At 35.5% G+C, this 25,412-nt stretch overlaps 1 protein-coding gene and 1 long non-coding RNA gene across 2 annotated transcripts in view; one reads left to right on the top strand and one right to left on the bottom strand.

The window, feature by feature from the left end:
* LOC145683884 (cubilin-like) overlaps positions 1-25,412 on the bottom strand; it is a 1,291,374-nt gene that overhangs the window by 267,655 nt on the left and 998,307 nt on the right. The window contains exon 60 of the mRNA XM_081755522.1: positions 727-947. Coding sequence (XP_081611648.1) covers positions 727-947 — 221 coding nt within the window. The remainder of the gene's footprint in view (positions 1-726; positions 948-25,412) is intronic.
* On the top strand, positions 7,399-25,271 carry LOC145683885 (uncharacterized). Its single transcript, XR_014131206.1, has 3 exons — positions 7,399-7,502; positions 23,088-23,192; positions 25,063-25,271. It is a non-coding gene; the product is annotated as an uncharacterized LOC145683885 (long non-coding RNA).

Raw genomic sequence — 25,412 nt, 5'->3', positions numbered from 1 at the left:
GGGTTAAACAAGAATTCAAGAGCCTTGTTGAGATACGTTGTTTTTTCATAATGAGAACCTACATTCGATTATTTCATAAGGTTTATATTTCCTTTATCTTTCAGGTTACGTAAACCATACTGACAACTACTACAACCAAGAAAGAAATTATGTTACAAACAAAATTATTTGTATATTAATGAAATTAAATAGTTTTGTGTAATTTCAGGAAGAATCTTATTAAAGAAAATATAAGGAACAAATTATCGGAAATACAAGCTAAGTCTACCAAATAAAAGAGTAGTAATTTAGTAATGACAGTCAGGATATCATTTCACAAATATGTTGTTATAGAATAAGAAAGGTCTAAAGATAGCATAGCTAAAAATAATATATTTACTATTTTTAATGATAGTATCAATAACAGATAAAATGAAAATGAATTATGTAAAATTCATATTTTGTGTAGGTTAAAGAGTTAATATATCTCCATCTCCTATAGACGATTTTCTGATAATTCAAATTCTATCATGGAAACACCATGTAAGTTCACATTTATATTGCAAAATGTGATAATGAAATCTTTAAATTATCAATTTCTAGTCAGTACTCAGGGAGAACATTGCATATTTAGACATTTTATCGTTATTGAACTATGGATATGGAAACCAAAATTCATTACACATTTATATTTTGGCTAGTGACATGTGTCAAAATTTTTTTAAGATAACTGAAATTTTATCTTACCTCTAAATAGTCGCAGATACACTCTGTAGATGTTGTGTTGACGCATGCTGCTATATCAAAACTATTAAATTCTAGTTTCAGCACATGAGACTCAGGACCAATTACAAGCCAATGACACTCCAGAAATGATTCATACTTTCCGTCGTTATTTGCATCGAACGAGCGTATCGTTTGCGATCCTTCTGTTACATTAACAACCCCACCACATCCCTGATTTTCACCTAAAATCAAATCACAGTTATTTAGTCTGCTGAATATCTACCTTATATTCATATGCAATAGTATTTTCTTTCAATGCACTTCGTCCTATATTTTTCTTTAAATGCACTTCGTACCGTAACACACCGAATATAGCTTCTTAAACAATGTCTTGGATTTTGTTTTGTTACTGTGTGACTTTTCGGCCTTAGCAAGACTATCTAATTAAGTAGCTAGCAAACATTGCATTTATATTAATATACAATATAGATTTTAAATATATGTTCAAGTTTGCTTTCTTGTATAATGCTTTACATCATATAATATATATGTACACTCATGTCCAAAATTATTGTCGCATATCTGCAAATATGTTGTTGTAGGAATATAACTTGATAACGAATTTGCCCGATATTTCCTATCATATATATATATATATATATATATATATATATATATATATATATATATATATATATATATAATCAGCAAATACATTTGTGTGGCAAATTTCGTGTCAAAAGAGCAGTAAATAAGAACAATGAAACGAAAACAAAACTTTCTTGTTCATTTAGCAACATTTTACTTCCTGACTCTAATTTCCGTATTTAAAATTCTTTTCCTATGAAATTTGCCACAAATATACATTTCCCGATTATACACATAGTATCAGTATTAAAAGTACCCTGCAAAATAATTATTAAATTATATTCTTACAAGAAGACAGTTATAGATATGCGACAATCATTTTGGACATGAGTGTACATGTCAGTATACAAGTGTAGATATCGAAATTAACCGAGACATAATTAACTCCAATATGCTTGGAGAAAGTAATATAATTTTCACATATTTATATGGATTTTTAAAAGCTGTACCACAATCTGGAAACTAGAATATCATTCTACTTTTAAATTAGTATCCTTAACAATAAATTCCTCTTGAACTATTTGAGTAGACATCCATTTTATGTTAACCATCTGATCCAGTTAATACCTTAAATTAAGTGAAACTTGAAAAAGAGAAGCTACAGAAGATTTAGGAAAGAATAACAAACTGGAAAGAATAGATTTATGTTATTCAAGAAATTCAAATAAGTATAGAAACCGTTTCATACCTTACATTAGGTATCATTGTTCACGTTAAAAGTCCCAACACAATTTGATGGATAAGCAATATTACGATACTATTTTTCACCTTTGATAGTATATTTGCAAGTACTAACATTCTCGAAACAATGTAGCTAGTTTCATACGGGATACTCAAATTGCCGAAATGCAAAAGCAATTATTTTAACTCTGTCAACTATAAAACAATCAAAGATACTAGTAAAGGAACATAAACTTATTTATCTGACGTGATTTTATGATAAATTTGCAGCATGGAGCTTATATGAATTTCGTGTGAACTCAAACCTCATGGACTTACATTGGGAATTAAACACAAAGTTTGTCGCTTCAATATCAAGTACGTCAATGGTAAGTCGAGAAGCCTATGGTTCTATATAGTACAAAGAAGTATATTAGTGAACATGTTAGACTTCTTTTGTTACGATTATATAAAGGTAACGTTACCAGTTTGAAAAGGGTTTCTCTTGGGTAAACTATAGAAATATTATTTGAATCATTAAAAAAATATAAGTTCTCAGTGACAAAAATCTTAAGAAAGATCAATAAGCTTTAAAGAATTTTACAATGTCTCTACTTTCTTCTTCAGCACCAAGTCTCCATGAGAAGAGTTCTCACCTTATTCTTATATTCCTTAAAGAGGGTTCTTACTATACCTTTACAGTTATTTGAAGCTAGCACATGTCAGATTAGCCAAATGACCACGAAACTTTTCTTGGAATTTAGATTGTGTATCAAAACCAGTATATTTACTTAAGCAATATAGTGACATCTCCCTTAATGGATACTTCTCAATAACGGACACCTCCTAACAAACATAGTTTTCTATCCCAGTAAAAGTGTATGTATTTTGCCGATCAGAGTCCATCCTTTATGCACATTATCAAGTACGGGTATAGACAGTCTTCTTTTCTTCCAACATTTTAGCAATGGAAGACCTTGACTAAATTCATCATGACTCGTGTGAAAGCGCACAATAAATATACCATTTTCGTTCAGAACTCCAAGTGTTTAATTTTCTGGTGGATTACGTAACGGATATTGCCGTACCATACTGTGTTTGGTTGCATAAATTTAGTGCAGACATTCGAGTGTTTTCGCTTTAACATACAAGTATGGCCCCATGAAAACAAATTGTCTGTATACTTTGTAAATATGCTTCGAAAGTTTATGTTCTGCATATTGTAGATATAAGCGTTGCGGAAATACATGTATCTATACGTGTTTCGTATATCTATACTTTTGTATATTTTGAGATGTGAGACAATAGGATGTCAAATATGATTTTAGTAAAATCTAACTTAACCTCAAACAGTTCGAGACATTACTGAATGTACGAGATAAACTAAGACAGTGTGAGCTGGAATCTTACGCTTCAAAGATAAGGAAGGTTATGAGTCTCATTCTGATGTTGCCAATTACGAATTAAATGTGATTACCGAAGTAGATTCGGTACGAACACGACATACTACAGCGATGATTATTCGATCATTTGGAGAAACTAGAAATGGTGAAAAGATGGATAAATTAAACTAGCACCAAACAAAGCAGTGTTATGGATTTTGTTGTTGCTCCTGCCATACAAAACTGATCTATTTCACACACACGCATCCAAGGAAAATTTAATCCTGCTTTTCGACCAACAAATTCTATTTGTTGTTGGGTTGCACTTTTGTCTCTAAAACTTTTCAGCGCAGCGTGCATTCGAAGAAGTATACAGTGATTATCAGGTGCTCCTTCTGTTTCATAGTTGCACTAATTTACTACACCTTACACAATATCAGAAAATTTAATGTTTCAGTATATTGACGACATGTACCAAAACTTTCAATGTCTATGTCCAGTATTTATCAACAAAAATGGTCTAATCAAGTTACACGACAATAATATGAACAAAGTGCATGAAATTGTGCATGTATTGTGATACCATTTTTACCATTATCACATCTATCACTCGTCGGACATTGCCAATTAGCTTCCATCTTTCCCATTGTTCGCTCGTCAGTAGTGTCGGAACGAGCGAAGGACACAGTGAAACATACTCAATAGAGGATTCGATTCCAAATAGCAAACGAAATGATTGCTCAACATACGCTCAAAACTCTTAAAGGCCCAGCATGTAAGAATGATGGGTTTGTAGCTCATGGCATGTTGCACTTTTCTCTGGTACTGATTTCGAAAGATGCAAAGTCCCACGCCATCAAAGTGTGTATGTGTCCTCCAACCAGATGTAATTAAACAGCTACAATAGATGAAGTTGTGAATTTCTTGGAACTCCTCGCATGATAAGATATTGATCAATCCCTCGAGCAGTTTTGAACACCTAGCGTAAGGTAGAGTTGAATTCGTGTGCAGCGAAAACAACTTTATCTTCAGTATTGTTCTTAGAAAAACGTAGATCTGTCTCTCGACACGAGAAAAAAAGTGATTAAACTTGACTGAATATTGTGCAGAAATAGAAGGCATATGTCGGTCCAATATGTCAGCTATTCCTATGAGCTTAGTCCCTGCAATCTCGTTTGCTGCTAGATGATGACCAATAACTATTTATGGAACAAACCCGACCCCAAACAGTAGTCATAAGGGTTCGACTACCGAGAGATTTTACGAAACGTTTCCACTTTGACACTTCGAATATTTTATAATGTAACTGGAACGTGCACGAATATTGTGAAGTTGTCGAATGAATGTGATGACAGCACGCCAAGGAGAGAAAATAGCCTTGCGGATCCGTAGACTACAATAGAACTCACTGTCGTAGACCACATCCTCCGCATTCGAGCACAGAACCATGAGCAGTGATGATCACAATCTCCTGAAATAGGTCTATAGAAGCACATACTGGTATGCTTATAGGATACTGAAACTCACAGGACTCCTGGAAAATCGAACAATCAGTGGGCAGCGAACGAGGTGTCAAACATATCACGAATTAATAATAGATACACCTTCTGTAATAACTGGAAAACGATCATTACTGCAGAGAATTGATGCACTTTCCATCTAAGCGAGGCCGCAAGGGAAACACTACATATAAGGAGCATAATTAACAGTAGGTACTATATCCAATAGAAATGTTGGTAGAAGTACCGACATTAGACACAAACATCGTACTATCCATAAGTAATTCCGTTATCTGGCAGCCACGATCGTTCGAATAGAATCCCCATGACTTGTATTTAGATCCCCGACAATCAATAGGATTCTCAGGTTAACCGTAAAGCTAAATCAGATTCTCTCTCAGAGGAAACTGTTGACACACTTGAATGCTGTACACAGTCAGCAGCGAATTCATGTTTTTTCCTGGTATACATTTTCCCTCTCTCCTCGGAATTGAAAATCGCTCTGCGTCGGAGCTAAAATATATCAAATAGTGTCCAAGTGTGGGCCAACTCACTGAGATTTTCCACAGGACGGACTTTTCTGTAGGAAAACGTGAGTGAGTACTCCTTTGTGAGCATATCATTTGTTTATAAGAAGGATACAAGCAGGTTATAGTAAAATACGTAATTCAGGATAAACCTTATACCCACCATTAACCTGAGATAAAACAGGTTTGGAAGTAGTTGAAAACACACCCCATCTCCATCCCCAAAATACTCTTGTAAGACTGTTCGGGATAAGGTGATGGCCGGAGTTTTAAGATGGCATTCTTATGATAGGCTCTCTAATAAAACGGCGATATGTGACTGAAGTACGCTATTGAGAACTATTGCTGCGTTTAAGTGAAAAAATGTGAGATCGCCATGGAAAGCTGTATAAAATCATTCTGTTCAATCCAGGCATCATAAAGTTCATAGGTTTAACAACGAAGTGAGAGGAAATAAAATATTGTCTCAACTAATTTAGTATCCTCTAACCTTTTTTCTGTCCCCTAGCTCAATAAAATAGTACTACTACTACTACTTCTAATAATAATAATAATGATAATAATAATAAACTATGTTCTAGTAGTGATTAGGTATTATTAGACCTGATAGTAATTTCCCGAACACTAAAATCCGGATTTGTCTTCACGTTTACGAAAATGTTATGGATCGATGTAAGAAGTGATTTCCACTAAGAAAAGATGGCATTGGGATATGCAGAAAAGGTTTCAACCGTGCAACTTCTTATTGAAAACATTAGAAAATTCCCAATCACCCCCGTTGTTCTTGCCATACATATACCTTTGTAGTATTATAACACTATGGCAAGAATAGCTGAAAAGTTACCAAATATAAATAAATAAAGTCTCAGAGTTGGATTCAAACCAGCTTCACAAGTATTCAATCCCTACAAAAAGAAACAACACGAATGGGTATCGAAACAACCACAGCTTTCCTACAGTTGTATGGACAGATAACGAACATCTTAACTACCTTATTGTCTTTTCCTAATGATTTTTGTGGTCGGAAAATATGGTTTTACCCACAACCAAGTGTTCTGCATTTGCCAAGGTAATACAAAATGTTAGAAAGTATCGATACGTTAACTAACAGAAGAGAAGTTAAGTGATTTTAAACAGCGAGTTGTGTTTGGAAGACTCGTTATTTGTTTTATGATTTATTCACTTCGAACACATTGTTGCGAAACTGAGAATTTTAAGCGACTTACAAAATTCAGGCGTGCAATCATATTTGAGGAATTGTACTCGATCAACATTGTTTGGAAACGTAGATGTCTGAGTAGAAACAGATATCCGAAATGTTACGACTAAGGATGCAAGTGGAACAAGTCAGGACGAAATTGTGCCCATCCATCTCTGTAGGAAAAAGACGTCTACTGCTAATCTTCATCCAGATTCTCACCAACCACCCACAAGTCCGGCAATGATACTCGAAGCTGAGAAGTAAGCAATACACATGAAGGTGAATAGTGATCAAATGAATGATCAATGAAACCGTCTTTTGAGTTCCGCCTTCTTCCTGCCGATGAAAGTCCACTTCACAAAAGAAGAATATTGAATTCGTGTATGCATACTACTAACATATCATAATAGAACCCACACAGCACATCACAGTCAGTGGACGTACATATTAGATTCAGATCGTCCAGTTTTAGTACATTGACTTATGCGTAACATCCATTGGTTGTCCATATTACGTTCGGCAATGGATATCCACATTCTGAACTTGAGTGGACGGTCCATTGGATATCCATATTACGTTCAGAAGTGAATATCTATTTTCTGGACTTCAGTGGATGGTCCATTGGATGTCAATATTTAATCCACGAATGAAACGTCCACGGATTAAATACATTATCTGGATAAAAAAGGGACGTACGGAAAACAACATTCAATTGTTAGTGACGGCACATGCGCAGATCCTTGCACAGTGCACTCTCAACCGGTTTGAATTCAGTGGTTGATTAGAAGCTCGTGGAATTTCAGTAATAAAATATTTTTATATACGAAGAGCTTTCTATGTTGAAGTGAAGAAGAAAGAGAGAATAGGAACTGCGAACAAGGTAATATATGATGAGTGATTTGTTTATATATATTTATTCCGGTGCACCATTTATTATACAACTGAAAATTTCTGTGTATGTGGTCAAAAGTAAGTCATTATCAATTATAAATCAATTCTTAATTAAGAAGGAACAATTCAGGACGTGGATAACTTCACTATTACGTCGACATGCCATTTCAAATCTTATATTCGGGTGTATTATAATAGGCTGGAGTAACGTAGATGGGCACATGGGAATTGGTAATATATATATATATGTCAGTGAATTCAGATGGTAAAGGGTGTAATAACACCCTCATATAAGATACTAGTGAGGTTCGTTCCTTCTGTACCAAAGCTCAGGACTCAATTCGACATTACTTGAGAAGACAGTTCTACCAAATTTTGACAGATTTCTTCCATTCCCAGGTTAGATTAGAGTTTTGTATTTATTTTAGCCCAGCATGCACAAAATGAGGAGCTCCATTATTACTTGCAGATTGACTTCAGGAGGGCTCAGTATGGATTAACTACTGTATCGCCGGATCAATTTTAGAAAATTTACCAGATAAATTGGAGAGTTTCTTTTGGTTCGTGAGTAAAAGTAAGTTGAGGGTGATAGTTACCAAAATACTTGTCGTTAGTTATTTTTTATATTGTAAGCTACACTATATATATGGGGGAGGCGGAAGGGACTATTTGGCGGTATATTTGTTATGATTTTTGGGAAAGGCAGTGCGTCAATGACAAGATCGTGATTGGTTTTATGAAGTTATATAAAAATGAGTGTCAGTTGTCGAAATTGTGTGAAAGGCATGGTCTACTAAACAGGCAAAAAGTTTATTGTGACTAGTGTAAACAAATTGAAGCTACAGAAAAGAAGAGGAACATTTAATCAAACCTAATCGAGTATAATCTAATTTAGTACATTTTGGTACTTTTTTGGATTGCATGTAGTACCTCCCCCAAAGCTGTGCAACACATAAGGCGTGCATTTTATGAAATGAACTGTTTGATGAAATTGTTTTTCCACCATCCTCGTTTATGCGTATACTCATCGCCGCTGACGCGCCTGCTCCCTACGGACGCTGTTTCTGCTCTCCTGTTTTGACTCGGTTAGATGGCATTCGTGCTTTTTACTGGCCACGTAGCACAAATTAGTCAGTGTCTTATGGACTAGCTTTTATGCCATGCGTTCACATCGTATTTCGAACAATAATCATTATCAAGTGAGCCAGGGCCAATATCTAGTATTTCGGGTGAGAAACTAAATAATATTCCTTTTCTTATTTTCGTATTCTGGCAATACAGCAGTAATACCATTAGTGTAAATACATTGCGGATGTGAGCTCCTCCGTGGCTAAGCAGTTGGCGTGCGAGACCCGAGTTCGATTACCGGCGAGAGCTCAGGTGGTTCGGATTCCACGTTAATCAGTAAGTGTACGTCTTATATAGCCTTACTGATGAACGGGACGTTAAACTCAACAGCAACGACATTGCGGATGCCGGTTCTGAAAGACGGGCCTGAGCCTAATAAAAAAATTACGGGTGTGTGGCATAAAGCTTACAGTGCATGATGTACCAACTTGTGCTAGGTGACCAATAAAAAGCACGAATGCTATATTCCCGAATCAAGGCTGGGGAGCGGTAGGGAGGGTGTACGTCCGTAGGGAGCGGGCGTTTCAGCTACGAGAGTTATACGCTAAACAAGGATAGTGGAAAAACACATTTACACATAAAATACTTCCACTATCACTCGAATTCATTTTAATATGGTGTGCACTGACAGTAATTACTCATATTCACACTTTCATTCCTTCACGAAATGTGTTTCCCATCATATTTTACCCATTAATTTTCTATTTGGTAGAATCGTTTGCTTTGATGAACCCCTCAATTCACATAGCGAGGGATAGCAGGTAAAGGCGGGTTTTTAGAGCCCCGTAGGGCACATTACTTTCTTGTTGTATTACAACTGAATCGGAGGCGAGTCAGTGTTCTGCACCCCTGCCGCTTAAATATGTTGATGCTATATGAAATGTTCTGGGAAGGATCTAGATAACTGTTCCATTATTATGTGCATTTACATCAGGTTAGGTTAGGCCTAGTTTGTTTCAGAGTATAATGAGAGTTCTTGGACATTTTACACTTCTAGTTATCGCTTAAAAGCTCTTCTCACATCATTTCTCGTCTGCTCAGAGGAATGGGGTGAACATGTATTCGCCAAGCGGTGCTTAGTCTCTACCGAAGTTGCATACAGCACAACCCAGTAATGTGTATCGTTAGATTTAAATAAGGAGAAGAAAAGTAAAAAGGAAATAATCTAAAGATGAACCCTCCCTCTGGCCCCAAGCGACAATAGCACAAGTTCCTTGAGTCCACCTCTTTTCCTTCTTTTACCTTTCTTCTCTTCACCTGCTTCCCCTTCTAATCACTTATGCTCCGTTGTTTCATAAATGAATGAAAATTGTATTTTTGAGTTTTACGTCCCACGCTTATACCTGTTACGCTAAATCAGACGGTGGTGACAATGAGAAATGAATAAAATGGTGGAATGAAGAAAGTGGGAGGAAATGGGAGAACCCCGAGGAAACCCACGCACATGGTGTTTGTCCACCAACTAGTTCACTTGGCGGGAGCAGGGTTTGAACCCTGGGCCATATACACCAGAGGTGAACGCTCTACCACTGAGCCATCGTTTCGTAAAGTGAGAATTCTTCAAGTCAACTGAAGGCGTTATTTTATAGTGAAGATACGCTTTCACAATACGATATACTAAAAACTTTTAGATGCAGTGTTTATCTACTTAAACATATCTGCAGATATTGTAATATAAGTACTGAAAATAGTGCACAATAAAAACTGAAGATGCTGGATCATCGACACTCAGATGAAAGTAGTCGCCAAATTGTGTATTTCTATGTACTTGTTTTTTATTTTATTTTATTTTTTTATTTATTTATTTTTCCCCTGAGTTATTTTTTCTCTGTTCCGCCTGAAACGCTCCCGCATTTCAATACTTCAGTGTGTAACTTATCGTTACAATAATTAGAGAGAGAGAGAGAAACTCTTATCATACCCTCCCCCTTTTCCGTATAGATTTTTTATCGTGTATTTAAGTATCAGCGCTTTGCCAAGAAACAGAAATGTCAGTTAATAAATAAACGTAAAAGGTCTATAGCATCAAATTTTCTTTCTTTTTTTTGGATCATAATAGTAAAGTTTATTATTTACAGTATCCTTTATATTTATTAAGTTGAAATAATTACTAGCAAACATGCTAGCAGTGATATTTTTTTCTTCGTCACATCTGCCACAGGTGGATAGAGGAAATGTCATTGGTTAAAGATTTTAGCTCTCAGATTTCTAGAAGCTGGGAGTAGGAGAAGTAGAAGCGTCTTTTCTTCGAATAGAAAATATCGGGGTTGGATTAACACGTACAATGTAATTATAGAAATTTTCAGTTTTAAAGTTTCGGCGTAAAAGGTATATCGACCAGATGAGGTTGAGTGGAAATTAGTCGCAATTCGGTGTGTAAGTGAAGACGAATAGTGTAATTACATCTATGCGTATTGATATCTTGCGAAACTTCATAAATACGTCCACATATTAGTTAGTAACGTTATTATACCATATATTTACAATATTTCCAACAACAAGGAAGATTTAGTAAGGAAAAAGTAATACAGGTTAACACATCCTATGTTTTTTTTCATTATTTCGGTATTTTCCAGTTTTTTGTTGTACTTTATTTTCATTCGAATTAAGTACTTTCTTCCTACTTTGTTTTCGTGTGAGAGGAAATTTTCATCTCCTTGTATACTTCATGGCGTTTGTCATGGTTCCTTCGGGGCAGAGCGGTGTGATGTGGAGGGACATGTGTGTGAGCTCACTGTAAGAAAGTTTAACGTTATTTTCCATCACCCATGGACTTGTACTAATAACTATCCGATTTAATTTTAAGCTTTCCTCCGGACATGTAATTTATCCCTATTTACTTAGTTCACCTTTTGATTAGAGTAATTTCTATTATTTAAATTTTCTTAAACTGGATTTTTTTTAATTTTCCTTTCTATTATCTTTGCTTTTTAACCAACTTTTGGTGGTAACGAAGTTTGTTTCTTATATAGAATTTGTTTGTAAATTCCAATTCTGAAGGTCGTCTAGCGGAGACGAAATAACTAAGACGCAGTTACTAAGGAGGAACTTTCTAACGGTGGTTCTCCTTCGTATCTCTGCTTGGTCACAGACTTATAGCTGGTTTAAGGATACTATAATCGGTCTATATTGAGAGGACCATACGTTTTTGGGGCCTATGTCTAATTGTTTCGGTTTAAGTCAACAAATGGTTGAAGGTTTTGTAAGTCCATAGCACACCATTTCCAGAATTAAAAGGCATTTGCAGTACTGTCCTAGTAGAAATGCAGTGCTAGGTTCATACGTGTAGCATGTTACCAGAGACACGCGTCTGAAATATAAAAAAAAATTGTCAAAAATATTACATCATCAATTTGGTTTTAGTCTTAATATTTAAAGGCTAAATTGTAAGCTATAATGCACGTAGATAAAATTGTAATTGATTTGATAATTTCTTCTAAGACAGTTAATGAAATTTTTATCCAGGATAACACGGAAAAAAATTTACTTGAAAGAAAAGCGTCGGGTTGAAAATGGGCTGTAGTGTAATAATTTGATGTGCAATGACTCAAATATGTTTATCTCCTTATTTTTAAAAAAATAGTACAATTTTTATGTTGCACATTTAATGTGCGATAAATATATTTTCGTAGTAAATGGGCTGAATGTTAGACAGATAACATTTTTGAAGTCGATTACAAATATCTACCTTATAACATTTTTCCTTTCAATTACACATAATATATCATGTCTTGCTCTAAATTAAAGTTAGAGGCAGCGCCGTAACTTAGATTTTTTGGGGGGGGAGGGAAAGCATTAATATTTGAGCCCCCTCCAAAAGATTGTTTTGGACCCTCCCACAAAATTCAAAAATAGATCTCGTCTTTCCATCTTTCTCTTACTCTTTGTGGGCCCTCCAGCTCTCTGCAGGGCCCATTCCGTACATGACAAATTAACTAAAGGGACAATATTTACAAATGTCAAAGCCATAAGAATAAATATTTCTGGGGCACTTAATAATAGACATTTTTTACTGAAGTGGGTCCACGACACATTTTTGTTTTATCTACATGTTGTGTGCTGTTTTGTGTATGTAATGTAGTGAACCTGTTTGATGCTTCATTTATAATTACATGTATTACAGTATATGGAATAAAAAATTGTCTTAAAGTAGGCCCCCTCGAACGGCGGGAAGCTTCCCTGAAGGGGCAGTTGCCCTCCCTGCCCCTACAAGTTACGGCCTTGGTTAGAGGCAAACAGGCATGATTACGTTAATTGCTGCAAAATTCTTTAGTTGCTGTTTTTACATTTTCTGGTTATAACTAGTTTAGATCTCATAGATTTGCAGATGTTAGAATGTCAAAATAATACTGTAACGATCTCGTTACGATGAGCTGTGGAGAGAGGACAAAATAAGAAGAAAGGGATTAAAATAACATCTTATCTTTGTAAATCATACTTTCCTCATGAAAGAGAATGTAAATTTATGTATCTTTTCAGTCTTGATTACTTTAAAAAAAAGTAAGAGAAGAGAAATGAAGAAAAGAATTTGTAAATTGCTAGCTGTTTATGAGCTGGAGTTGTAGTTAAGGAGAGAGAGGGGAGGTATTCTGTCATACTGCCTCAAGGCCGTGGACGTTACGCGTATCTCACATGACGCGACTGTGGCGCTAGGAACTTTGGTGGGTTCACTCGTTCCTAGTAACGGCGAACTAACTATGTAGTGTCCGAGGCGTGTAGATGTCTTGGTTTGGTTGTTCGAGGGAAGGAGAATGGCTATTCTGTTAGCGATCGATGTGGTATAAGCGGACTCCAGTTAATGGGACGTTTGATTCATCCTTTGATTCTTACTAGAGTCCTTGTTGGATTTCTTTGTTGTGTGTAAAGTTACAGGAATGAGAATAGTGAGTCGTTGCTGTGAATTAGTTTTGTGCAAATTTCAAAAAAGAAGTGAACTAAAGAAAAAAATACAAGAAGAGTGTTACTTTGTGAATGTGGTTTCATTGCTGCTTGTGCCCAATTGTGTATTCCATTCGAGTGGAGTTTCTTTCTTTTCCGCTCTTTCAGTTGATTTCATTATTTTTGCTCCTAGTTTTTCTGCCGTGTTCCGAACGAATACTAAAAAATATATATTTGACTAAGTCTGGTCAAACCGCCGAGTTACCTTGTTCGAGGAAATCCCTAGCTGAATGTTATATTTCAGTTCTCTATTTTTAGTGGAATGAGAACATGGGTAACTTGTGCATGAACCTACTGAAAGATCCCACTTTAGTTTGTGTAAGCATTCGAAAGAGTTGTTTGTTGAATGCAATTCAATTAATGCTTGTATTCTATGAGATCCTGTAGATTCATTTTTGGAATGGTGAAATGGGGATGTGGGAGACGTAAGTGCGTATGGCAATTAAACCTTTAGTTTGTCTTAACAAGGTTTATTCCCACCATCTCAAAAAAGTGCTTCTACTTTTTCATGAATCTGATTTTTTGCAAACGGTGGAATGCGGATGTGGGAAGTCTCGAGGCAGAAATTTAGTCAATTTATCAGAAAGAGGAGTGTCTATATTGGAAATATTCCCATTGGGCCCAATTAAAGAATTATTTAGAATTCTGAATGTTTGTCACTCAATTGCAATTACTTACAAGGGAGTGTTGCAAAGTGCAGCAGTTTGTATGCTGACTGAAAAACTGTGTTTTTCATCAAGTTGACTAAGGATAGTCAAAACTTCAATATTTCCCGTTTAGATTGTGCAGCAACGAACAAATTATTCTCGATTCCTCCTTTTTCTCTTGCAAGACGACATGCAGTCCCAGGAGGTAATTATAAAACCGAATGAAGCTTGAGATGAGTGTTGAACTATTTATTATTTCTTTGGCTTGTCCGTTGTGTGTGTTTTTGTGTTGGTTGGTTGTCTATTCGCATCCATTGTTGCTCGTTAATGGTTCGATTCGTCACCAATACGTCTATAGTTACCAAGATATCGATAATTCAGCATTTAACATTTTTGGCTGTGAGCCGATATTATTTTTCATATTTGTGAGAGTTTGTTATTGCATTAATATATTTCGTTTCCTGAAACTTTGCTTCTGAGTATAAATAGTGTTGGATTAATATTGAGATTAGATAGAGATTTAATAAGAAAGATTACGGGGTGAGGTACGGCGTTATCGTATTCGACGTGGATTCCTTATTAATGATTATCCTTGCTGTAACTTTGAATATATTAGAATTATTGTTATTGATATTGCATTTAGAATTCATACTCCCCCCTGAATTTAGATTATTTTTGAAAGTACTTAATGAATCGCATGACGTTGATAATTCTGAGGCATTATGAATCTTAACCTCTCTCCTTAATAGAATATCGAGTATAATAAATACCTTAATATTTGTATATTAATTATAACTTTCGAGAATTGACTATTTGACTTATTATCAACTTATACTAATATTGAACGCAATTTAATTAGAACTGAAAATTGAATCTACGACGTAATATTTTTCGATGACGAATTTATTGTTGTTTTTGGATATCTGAATAATCAGATATCACTCTGTAAATAAATTATTAATAAATATTTGTTAAGTTGAATTGTGTCTGTAGTTATTTATTAGATTTAAGCTTATTAGTTTATTTCAGTGGTATTTTTCTGATTTATTGGTGAATGCTGAATTATCTATTATTGCCTACTCCTGCTTTGGATACCAAGAAGAACATCAGCTCGCGTAGATCCCTCTGTAGTTGGTTGGGGGTGTTGCTGATTGATCAACATATCTTGCGACTTTTAATTAATCCATGTGTGTTGGACGCTTGGCAATTTTCCTGACTTTGACGGCGGATGGGAACGCTACAAAATTTGCTACATAGTTAGTTCCACTTTTTTTTAAGTGTATCGTTAGAAATTTTTTTGAAATTAGTTCCACTTTTTAAGAGAAGAGTTACAAATTTTTTGAAATCAGTTCCAATTTTTTTTGAAAGGTGTTATTGCCTCCTAAAATAGTTTTTGTGAGAAATATTCAATTAGTTCAGAAATTGATAAATGATATCAGTTCAAAGTTCTTAAAAAAATATTGTAATAATATTGGTAATTTCTAATTACAATTAATTTGAACGGTCGTGTTGGTTATTGTTAGTCAATTATTACAAATTGTTTAGTATTTTTGTGGGGCTGCTATCGATTGGAAAAAAAAACATTATATATATATATTAATTGGAGGAATTAAGATTAAAGGTTGTTTGTTCGATTGGATCCATGTTGGTTCTCCTGGTTTGTGTAGTGTCCGTAGATAGTTTAATAATAAGTTTATTTATTAATATCTTGTAATATTTCTTGTGTTATTATCTTATTGTTTGTTGAATTTTTTACTGAGTACCTAGTTACAATGAATAATCGATCTGAATATATTAGCATTGATATATACTAATCTGTCACACGTGACAGAACGGTTTATTGTGAAGCGGATATGCATTCCGATTTTGGAAATATAAGTATGTCTCTTACTCCGACTATGCAAGGAAGCCTATATGCAAGGCGAGTTTCTTTAGGGAATAATAGTAATTTTGGGAGAGTGAATGAGAACTCAAATTGAATAAGTTATGGTTTCAGTAGGCTAGCAAATGCTTCTAGTTCTCGAGAACCACAGAGGGATATGAGACAGGTTGCCTTTGAAGCTCCGATGAATCAACCCATGCAAATGGGTTTGGGAAATAGAATTTCTTCGAGAGAGAATGCTATTGGTAATAGTCAACGTAACGGTTCAAATAGATATTTAAATCTTAGAAATTATTATCGAAGTGTGTCTCAAATTCGGAATCCGACTCCTAAAGCTCCTGTGAGTTCTTCTTTTTTTCAGCCTATTGGTAAGTCTAAAGAGACACATAACCTAGAACCTGGTACTTCTAGTGGTAGTAACAGACCTGATCTGAATGATGTCGAACATAATCTGATGATTAAGTATGCATTTAAAAGAAATAGTGAATCTCTTGAATTACGATTCAAGAATTTAGTTGTGACTGATGGGAGCAATAGTAATTTGGTTTTTGAATTGTTACTCAAGATCGAAGATACTCTCTTAGAGACAAGTTATTCTCTTAGTATGATATTAACTATGATTGTTGCCAAATGTACAGGGGCCTTATTGAGGGAAATATTATTTGCTATTAATAACAACATAGGTTGGCAGAATTTAAGAGAGAAATTATTAAATAATTTTGTTACTCCTGTTAGTCGTCATGCATTTGTTTCGGATTTTATTTATAGAAGGCAAAAATTGTCCGAACAAATAAACGATTATGTAAGATCGGTTATCATCGCAATGAATGTCTTAGGTTTTTCCGGTCCAGAGTCGGAATTAGTAAATATTATAATTTGTGGTATAAACCCCAATCAAAGGTTTCGAATGCTTAATAACTATATTCCAGCAACTCGTTTGGAGTTATTAGATATAGCCGATAGACATGTGTTGAATTTCCGAGAACAATTTGATTATAATAAGGAGATGGGTACTAATAAAAGAAAGGTGAATACTTTGGTATCCAGTTATCAGTATAAAGGTGTATATCAGAATGATTTAAAGGTAAATGAATCTTTGTCAGAAAATAAAGGTAGATCCACCCTTGATGAAAATAGATCGGGTAGAATAATTGGAAACTCAGGGAATTTTCGGAATTCCAAGGGTCATTTTTATAAATCTGAGAATAGACGAGACGAGAGACTAGGTCAAACGCAAATTCCATCTGAGATGAACAATACAGTTGCTTCGTTCATTGTGGGTAAAGTTCATAATCAAGAGACGGACATATGCATAGATGGCGGTTCGAGTTTCAACATAGTTCGGATGGACTTGGTTCGCGCCTGTGGTTTGGAGAAGAAGATAGTGACTACGCAAGAAAAGCCTGTAAATGCTCCTTCGGGTCTGCATTTTACTACGAACCAAGAAATTATTTTGACTTTGAATCTTTCGGGTCACTTCGAAAGAGTAGGGTTCAAGGTTGTTGAACCATTACCATGCAAATGTTTACTCGGAACTCCGTTTTTGCGTGCTACATGCTCCGTTATAGATTATTCGAAGAATGTTTTGGTGCTCCGCAATGGAAAACGACGTATATTATTGAACTTTAAGAAGACGGTTCGTCAACCCGAATTTCATCTCAAGGGATTTAAATCAGTATCTCGAGGTGGCCAGTCGGGTTCGGACGATACTAAGGAGCATCGGAAAAGGAATCAAATTGAAACCAAGGATAGTATGGTTTCGATTTTCATTTACGAGGATTTCTTCAACTATGGATTACATGATGAGGGAATCCAATGTAATCTGGTTTCTTCAGATACTGAATCGAGACTGTTGGAGATTCGAGTCCCGGATGACATCCAATTGGGACAAATTAGAGCTATGATCGACTCCGAGGTGGACTTAGGGAGTCCTATAGAAGATACGTTGGCTTGTATGGCAGATGCTTGTCGCATGGAATCATCGAGCAGTGGATCAGTTGGAGTGAATGAAGTGTCCAAATTCCAGTTTTCAACATTAAGAAATTCAACTACAAGAACTTCAGGAAATCCTAGTACTACATCAAGGAGTTCGTTGGGGCGAATTGGTGTTAGTGGAATGACATGTAGGAGACCATTCAGTACTAATGTACAGAACTACAGACCAGCGCTTAGATGTACTGCAGTTCCAGCGGGAGAATTTGGAAGTACAGAGGGAGTTGAGGGTACATCCAGATCTCGACAACGTTGTTGTGAAAGTTTAGGTTCAGTTAATTCTGAATGGAACTTTGATAATAGTACTCTTTCGAAAGGAATGCAAGTTGGTGTGCATGAGGATTCCAACATGGGACATCCGAATTGTTGGATTTCTGGAACTTCGGATAGACTTAGTGGTGCAAGTGAAATGTCCTACCAAGGATCTTCAACTGCAGGAATTGTGACGCCTATGAATTCCACTGGGGGATCTTGTGATATTGAAGTTTCGCATTCCGATAATGGAGTTGGTGCGAGTGGAATGTCCAATAGTCATCGAACTTTTGCTGATAGTGAATCATCGAATTGGGTTTTGAATACCGAAATGCAAGATGATGTTCGAAGAACTTTAGAATCTGTGTCTGGTGGTAATCCTACATCAGATGGTGCCCAACCTTTGGATAATGTGATTATTGCTCACAATATAGATTCAACGACTAGAAACGTTTCGAAAACTGGACAATCCGGGAAGTACTGCAAGAAAAGACGTGAACGTCGACGAAGAAGAAAAGAAAGAAAGAATAAAGAAGTCGCAGAATCTTCTAAATTAGAAGATGGGTTCGAAGGACCTTGTGGTGATAGTGATCCAGATAAGAGTAATAAGGTGGATGATGCAAATCGTAAGTGTATTTCACCAGATCTGTGTAGCAGTGGATCAGAAGCGTCAGACGTGGATTTTGAACAGTCTGAGAACTTTCATAAACTTTTACAACGTAATAAAAAGTTCCAGCCTATTGACTATTGCTTGGGTTCATCAAATGATGCTCAGAATAACACACAGGTGTCTAACCATTTTAACGCACAGGTGAAAGATCACAACATGGGTCAGGCTTCTTGGAAGTACGAAACCCCTGAGATTTCTGAATTTATCAGCTCGATGAAACTTAAGTATTCTAATGTAATTTCAAAAAGGGTTGGATACATTAAAAATTTCGTCAGTACTTGCGATATACGTCGGGAAGTAAAAGAATCCAATCAGAAGAAGATAGGACACTTAGCTTCAAACTTCAGCCGAAGGATTAACGCACACTGGATGTATGACATCGTTGGAGCATTACCTAATTCCAGCGGTTATAAATATATTCTCATCGGGGAGGACAATGCAAGCAGACTTGTAGTGCTTGAACGTCTTCGAAGTTTGAGTTCTACAGTGGTGGCCAACAAAATGATGGAAATTTTTAGTAGATTATGCTTTTCGGAGGCCCTGTCTACTGATAATGCCTCTATATTTGTTTCTGACTATTTTAAGAAGTTCTTGTTTGGCCTAGGTATTAAACACATAAAACTTAGTCCGTACCATCCTGGTGGTAACGGAGCGGAAAGATTTATCAAGACGATGAAAGCTTCTCTCATAGCTTATATTTCCACCAAACAACATCTGTGACCATACCTTATCCCAGAGCTACAATTTACCTTAAACATCAGCGAACATTCGGGATTGAAGATGTCACCAATCGAGGTCTTTTATAGACGTCCTTATAATACACCGCTTGAGAATCGATGGTGCGTCAACGATTCCGATTTCGGAGGTAAATCGTCTGCAGAACTGTGGAAGAAGGCGAAAAGTAATATGGAGAAAAGCTGGGCATTTAGACGTAAGTTAATGCTGCAGAGGAGAAATCCCGTTAATCTAAACGTTGGGCAAAAGGTACTTTTGAAGGCGCATGTTAAGTCGTCGATTAAGGACAAGATAGCTAAGTCTTTGAGTGACAAATGGTATGGACCATTTGTCATCAGAAGGTTTCTCACTCCGAATACAGCTTTAGTTTCGGGTGAAAACGATACTGAAGATTCTTATAGACGTTCGCACGTTTCTGAGATTAAGGTCTATCGAAGCAGACGTAATTAAAAATGGTAATTTGGACCGTTTGTCAGACATGAATAGGATTTTGTAAGTATGTTAATATGAGGCTATGATTCTTGTTATTATGTTAGTGTGTCACAAAGTTTTATTTTATTGTTATTTCATCATGGCCATGATGAACAAAAAATCTGTACATATCGATTATTAAACTTGTTGTATATTATGGTAAATTATTATTAGAGTAATTGTATATATATAATATTGTATATAATTTATGGTTTTATATAGTATTTGTATGTATGTATTTATGTTTGTACTTATGATGTTTGTATATTTCGTAGCTTCGCTGTTCTGTCATGACGAAAAATTCCTGGAAGAATAATTTTTCTTTTCCATCGGTGGCCAGCCTGTAACAATCTCGTTACAAATGAGCTGTGGAGAGAGGACAAAATAAGAAGAAAAGGATTAAAATAACATCTTATCTTTGTAAATCATACTTTCCTCATGAAAAAGAATGTAAATTTATGTATCTTTTCAGTCTTGATTACTTAAAAAAAAGTAAGAGAAGAGAAATGAAGAAAAGAATTTGTAAATTGCTAGCTGTTTATGAGCTGGAGTTGTAGTTAAGGAGAGAGAGGGAAGGTATTCTGTCATACTGCCTCAAGGCCGTTGACGTTACGCGTATCTCACATACGCGACTGTGGCGCTAGGAACTTTGGTGGGTTCGCTCGTTCCTAGTAACGGCGAACTAACTATGTAGTGTCCGAGGCGTGTAGATGTCTTGGTTTGGTTGTTCGAGGGAAGGAGAATGGCTATTCTGTTAGCGATCGATGTGGTATAAGCGGACTTCAGTTAATGGGACGTTTGATTCATCCTTTGATTCTTACTAGAGTCCTTGTTGGATTTCTTTGTTGTGTGTAAAGTTACAGGAATGAGAATAGTGAGACGTTGCTATGAATTAGTTTTGTGCAAATTTCAAAAAAGAAGTGAAGTAAAAGAAAAAAATACAAGAAGAGTGTTACTTTGTGAATGTGGTTTCATTGCTGCTTGTGCCCAATTGTGTTTTCCATTCGAGTGGAGTTTCTTTCTTTTCCGCTCTTTCAGTTGATTTCATTATTTTTGCTCCTAGTTTTTCTGCCGTGTTCCGAACGAATACTAAAAAATATATATTTGACTAAGTCTGGTCAAACCGCCGAGTTACCTTGTTCGAGGAAATCCCTAGCTGAATGTTATATTTCAGTTCTCTATTTTTAGTAGAATGAGAACTTGGGTAACTTGTGCTTGAACCTACTGAAAGATCCCACTTTAGTTTGTGTAAGCATTCGAAAGAGTTGTTTGTTGAATGCAATTCAATTAATGCTTGTATTCTATGAGATCCTGTAGATTCATTTTTGGAATGGTGAAATGGGGATGTGGGAGACGTAAGTGCGTATGGCAATTAAACCTTTAGTTTGTCTTAACAAGGTTTATTCCCACCATCTCAAAAAAGTGCTTCTACTTTTTCATGAATCTGACTTTTTGCAAACGGTGGAATGCGGATGTGGGAAGTCTCGAGGCAGAAATTTAGTCAATTTATCAGAAAGAGGAGTGTCTATATTGGAAATATTCCCATTGGGCCCAATTAAAGAATTATTTAGAATTCTGAATGTTTGTCACTCAATTGCAATTACTTACAAGGGAGTGTTGCAAAGTGCAGCAGTTTGTATGCTGACTGAAAAACTGTGTTTTTCATCAAGTTGACTAAGGATAGTCAAAACTTCAATATTTCCCGTTTAGATTGTGCAGCAACGAACAAATTATTCTCGATTCCTCCTTTTTCTCTTGCAAGACGACATGCAGTCCCAGGAGGTAATTATAAAACCGAATGAAGCTTGAGGTGAGTGTTGAACTATTTATTATTTCTTTGGCTTGTCCGTTGTGTGTGTTTTTGTGTTGGTTGGTTGTCTATTCGCATCCATTGTTGCTCGTTAATGGTTCGATTCGTCACCAATACGTCTATAGTTACCAAGATATCGATAATTCAGCATTTAACATTTTTGGCTGTGAGCCGATATTATTTTTCATATTTGTGAGAGTTTGTTATTGCATTAATATATTTCGTTTCCTGAAACTTTGCTTCTGAGTATAAATAGTGTTGGATTAATATTGAGATTAGATAGAGATTTAATAAGAAAGATTACGGGGTGAGATACGGCGTTATCGTATTCGACGTGGATTCCTTATTAATGATTATCCTTGCTGTAACTTTGAATATATTAGAATTATTGTTATTGATATTGCATTTAGAATTCATACTCTCCCCTGAATTTAGATTATTTTTGAAAGTACTTAATGAATCGCATGACGTTGATAATTCTGAGGCATTATGAATCTTAACCTCTCTCCTTAATAGAATATCGAGTATAATAAATACCTTAATATTTGTATATTAATTATAACTTTCGAGAATTGACTATTTGACTTATTATCAACTTATACTAATATTGAACGCAATTTAATTAGAACTGAAAATTGAATCTACGACGTAATATTTTTCGATGACGAATTTATTGTTGTTTTTGGATATCTGAATAATCAGATATCACTCTGTAAATAAATTATTAATAAATATTTGTTAAGTTGAATTGTGTCTGTAGTTATTTATTAGATTTAAGCTTATTAGTTTATTTCAGTGGTATTTTTCTGATTTATCGGTGAATGCTGAATTATCTATTATTGCCTACTCCTGCTTTGGATACCAAGGAAGACATCAGCTCGCGTAGATCTCTCTGTAGTTGGTTGGGAGTGTTGCTGATTGATCAACATATCTTGCGACTTTTAATTAATCCATGTGTGTTGGACGCTTGGCGTTCCTGAATTTGACGGCGGATGGGAACGCTACAATACACACAGACTCAAGTATAACACTTATTCTTCTTTCCACAGAATCCGTAGAAAAAGCTTGCGGGACAGTTACAGAGAAAAGGTGGAGACGATAATTCAGAAGTGGCTGCGACGAACGAAGGAGAGACAGGAGGGAAGAGAACAAAGGTTAGTTATGATTTTTTGAGCAAGTATAGTTTTAAGTTATAAAATTCAACAAATTTCCAAAGTAGTAAAATGATATTACGGTAGTTTTAATGGATTGCGTAGAACATAAGGTAGACGAACAAGATAACGTACAGAATAGAAACAGAAGTTTAATGTACTCTGGCGACAAACTCTACGATACCAAGAAGCTGTGTTGTATACTTGCTTACAGTTACCCGTTTAATTTTTTAAAAATGTCAGGGTGTTTACTCAGTGTTTAACAAAACTTTCGAAAAGAAAAATGATAGTTTCACCGAACAGCTTGATATTCATTTGTATTCATATTACATAAGTAGTAGATTAAGATACGAAACTATAAATAAATGCATAGAAATGTTTAAACCTTTTAGGATTTCCATTTTTTGAGTTAACCTGAGACTTTCACTGAAACAACTACTGCTTCCTTAATATCTGTCGTAGGATCAAGGTTCATACCTTGTTTCTTAAGGATAGAGGATACTTTCCAATGGTATCATTTGCTTGTCCGTATTATACACTAGAAACGGAAAAAAACGGAGATTTTTTTAGAAAAAAGAAATCGAAATTTTTGCGCCCTTCTGGCCCGGTCCTGAGCACAGTCATGGTTCAAACGTCATTTTCTTCAGTATAACGAGCTCTTTCTAACAGTACCACTACATGTCCGTATCGTACACATCAACCGGAACAATCGAGACAATCGGAAATTTTTCAGAAAAACTCACCGCTTCGGAACCCTCCGAAAAACACTTGAGAACCTCGTACCCGACCCTGGTTTCACATAGGGATCTCAAAAAGAATGAGAAATACCTAATGGTGCACGCAATCAGTATGCAAAGTTTCAATCTCATATCTTGAAAATTAAAGGTGTGAAAAATTTCTGAAATTTGTTTTATGAAAAATTTCACGCCCCTCCGCCCACACTTGGCGTCGCCAAGTTCACAATCCGCTTTCAAAACGCATCTGGGATGCTCTTTGGTCCATTCTAGACTTGACCAATAAAGAAAATACCGGCTTAAATATTTGTCATAGAACCTAAGTAAGCGATCAAATACGATACTACGCCGTGGTAAGAGAAGTTACTATAAAACCTAAAAGGGTTAAGCTTTGGAAACAGAAAGCCACTGTTGAGCTTCGCACTGCCGCCACCTGTATATATATTGTTTCGGAAAGGTGGGGATATATTCGTACTTACAGTATATATTTTTTTCCGATATTTTAGAAAATCGGAAAACCTTTAACATTCTTCGATCTTACAATGGAATGAGAAAGCCTGTTTCTTAGATGGAACGATTTTTGGGAGTTAAACTTGAAATTTGAGATTCATTGTATTGTGCTTGAACAGAATAAAGTATGAAAAGGAAATACATTTTGTGGCCCAAGGCTGCAAGGAAAAAAGTAATTTTCAGAAACTTGAAACTGCCGCTAATAATACATTTTGTAATTTGTATTGATTAATTTATTTTTAGTTTAACGTCCGTTTCAGCAGGGAGGCTATATGAGACGTGGACCTACTGATTAACGTGGAATCCGAACCACGTGGGCTCCCGAAGGGAATCGAACCCGGGCCTCCCACGCCAAAGGCACGTATGCTAACCGCTTAGCCACGGAAGAGCTAATTTTTGTAACTTGTAGTTCAATTTGGAATTTGTAATTGTGACTTTGTATACCTTTGAGTCCCGTTTGTATAGTTTAAAGCCAAAAGGTCCCAAGTTGAACCCGTCATGTAATTTTTACTCTTTAAAGTTAAACATAAAGAACCTTACTTAACAGCAACCTCATAATCTGATTTCAATTTTGATCGTTGTGATGTTGATTATACCTAGAATTAATTTTCCCATTTTCTTAATTTCAGAAAAAAAGAAAAATGGAGCGCACGAAGAAAGAATCTCATGATATATCAGTGAGAAGGTTAAAATTCACTTGCTTTTAAAAAATATTAATTTTAGTAACAATATTATGCGTTTATAATACATTTCATAATCAAGAATAAAACAAGTATACGAAACTTTTAGTATCATTGAGATGCGAAAGAAAATCGTATTACAATCTTATTCAATATATTAAAAAGGCAAATATTGTGGAGCAGTATATGTAATTAGAGGTAATCCAATAAAGTATATTGTTATGTTATTCGTTGCTTTCTATGTTACCCCCTTCTTATTCTTTAATGTATATAAGTTCAATAATTTGTAACGTTCTCGG

Source organism: Thermobia domestica, chromosome 4 (assembly GCF_964235325.1).
Source record: "Thermobia domestica chromosome 4, izTheDome1.hap1.1, whole genome shotgun sequence".
Classification (NCBI taxonomy): Eukaryota; Metazoa; Arthropoda; class Insecta; order Zygentoma; family Lepismatidae; genus Thermobia; species Thermobia domestica.
The sequence above is the reverse complement of the archived record's forward strand: the minus strand, read 5'-3'. Positions and strand labels throughout refer to the sequence as shown.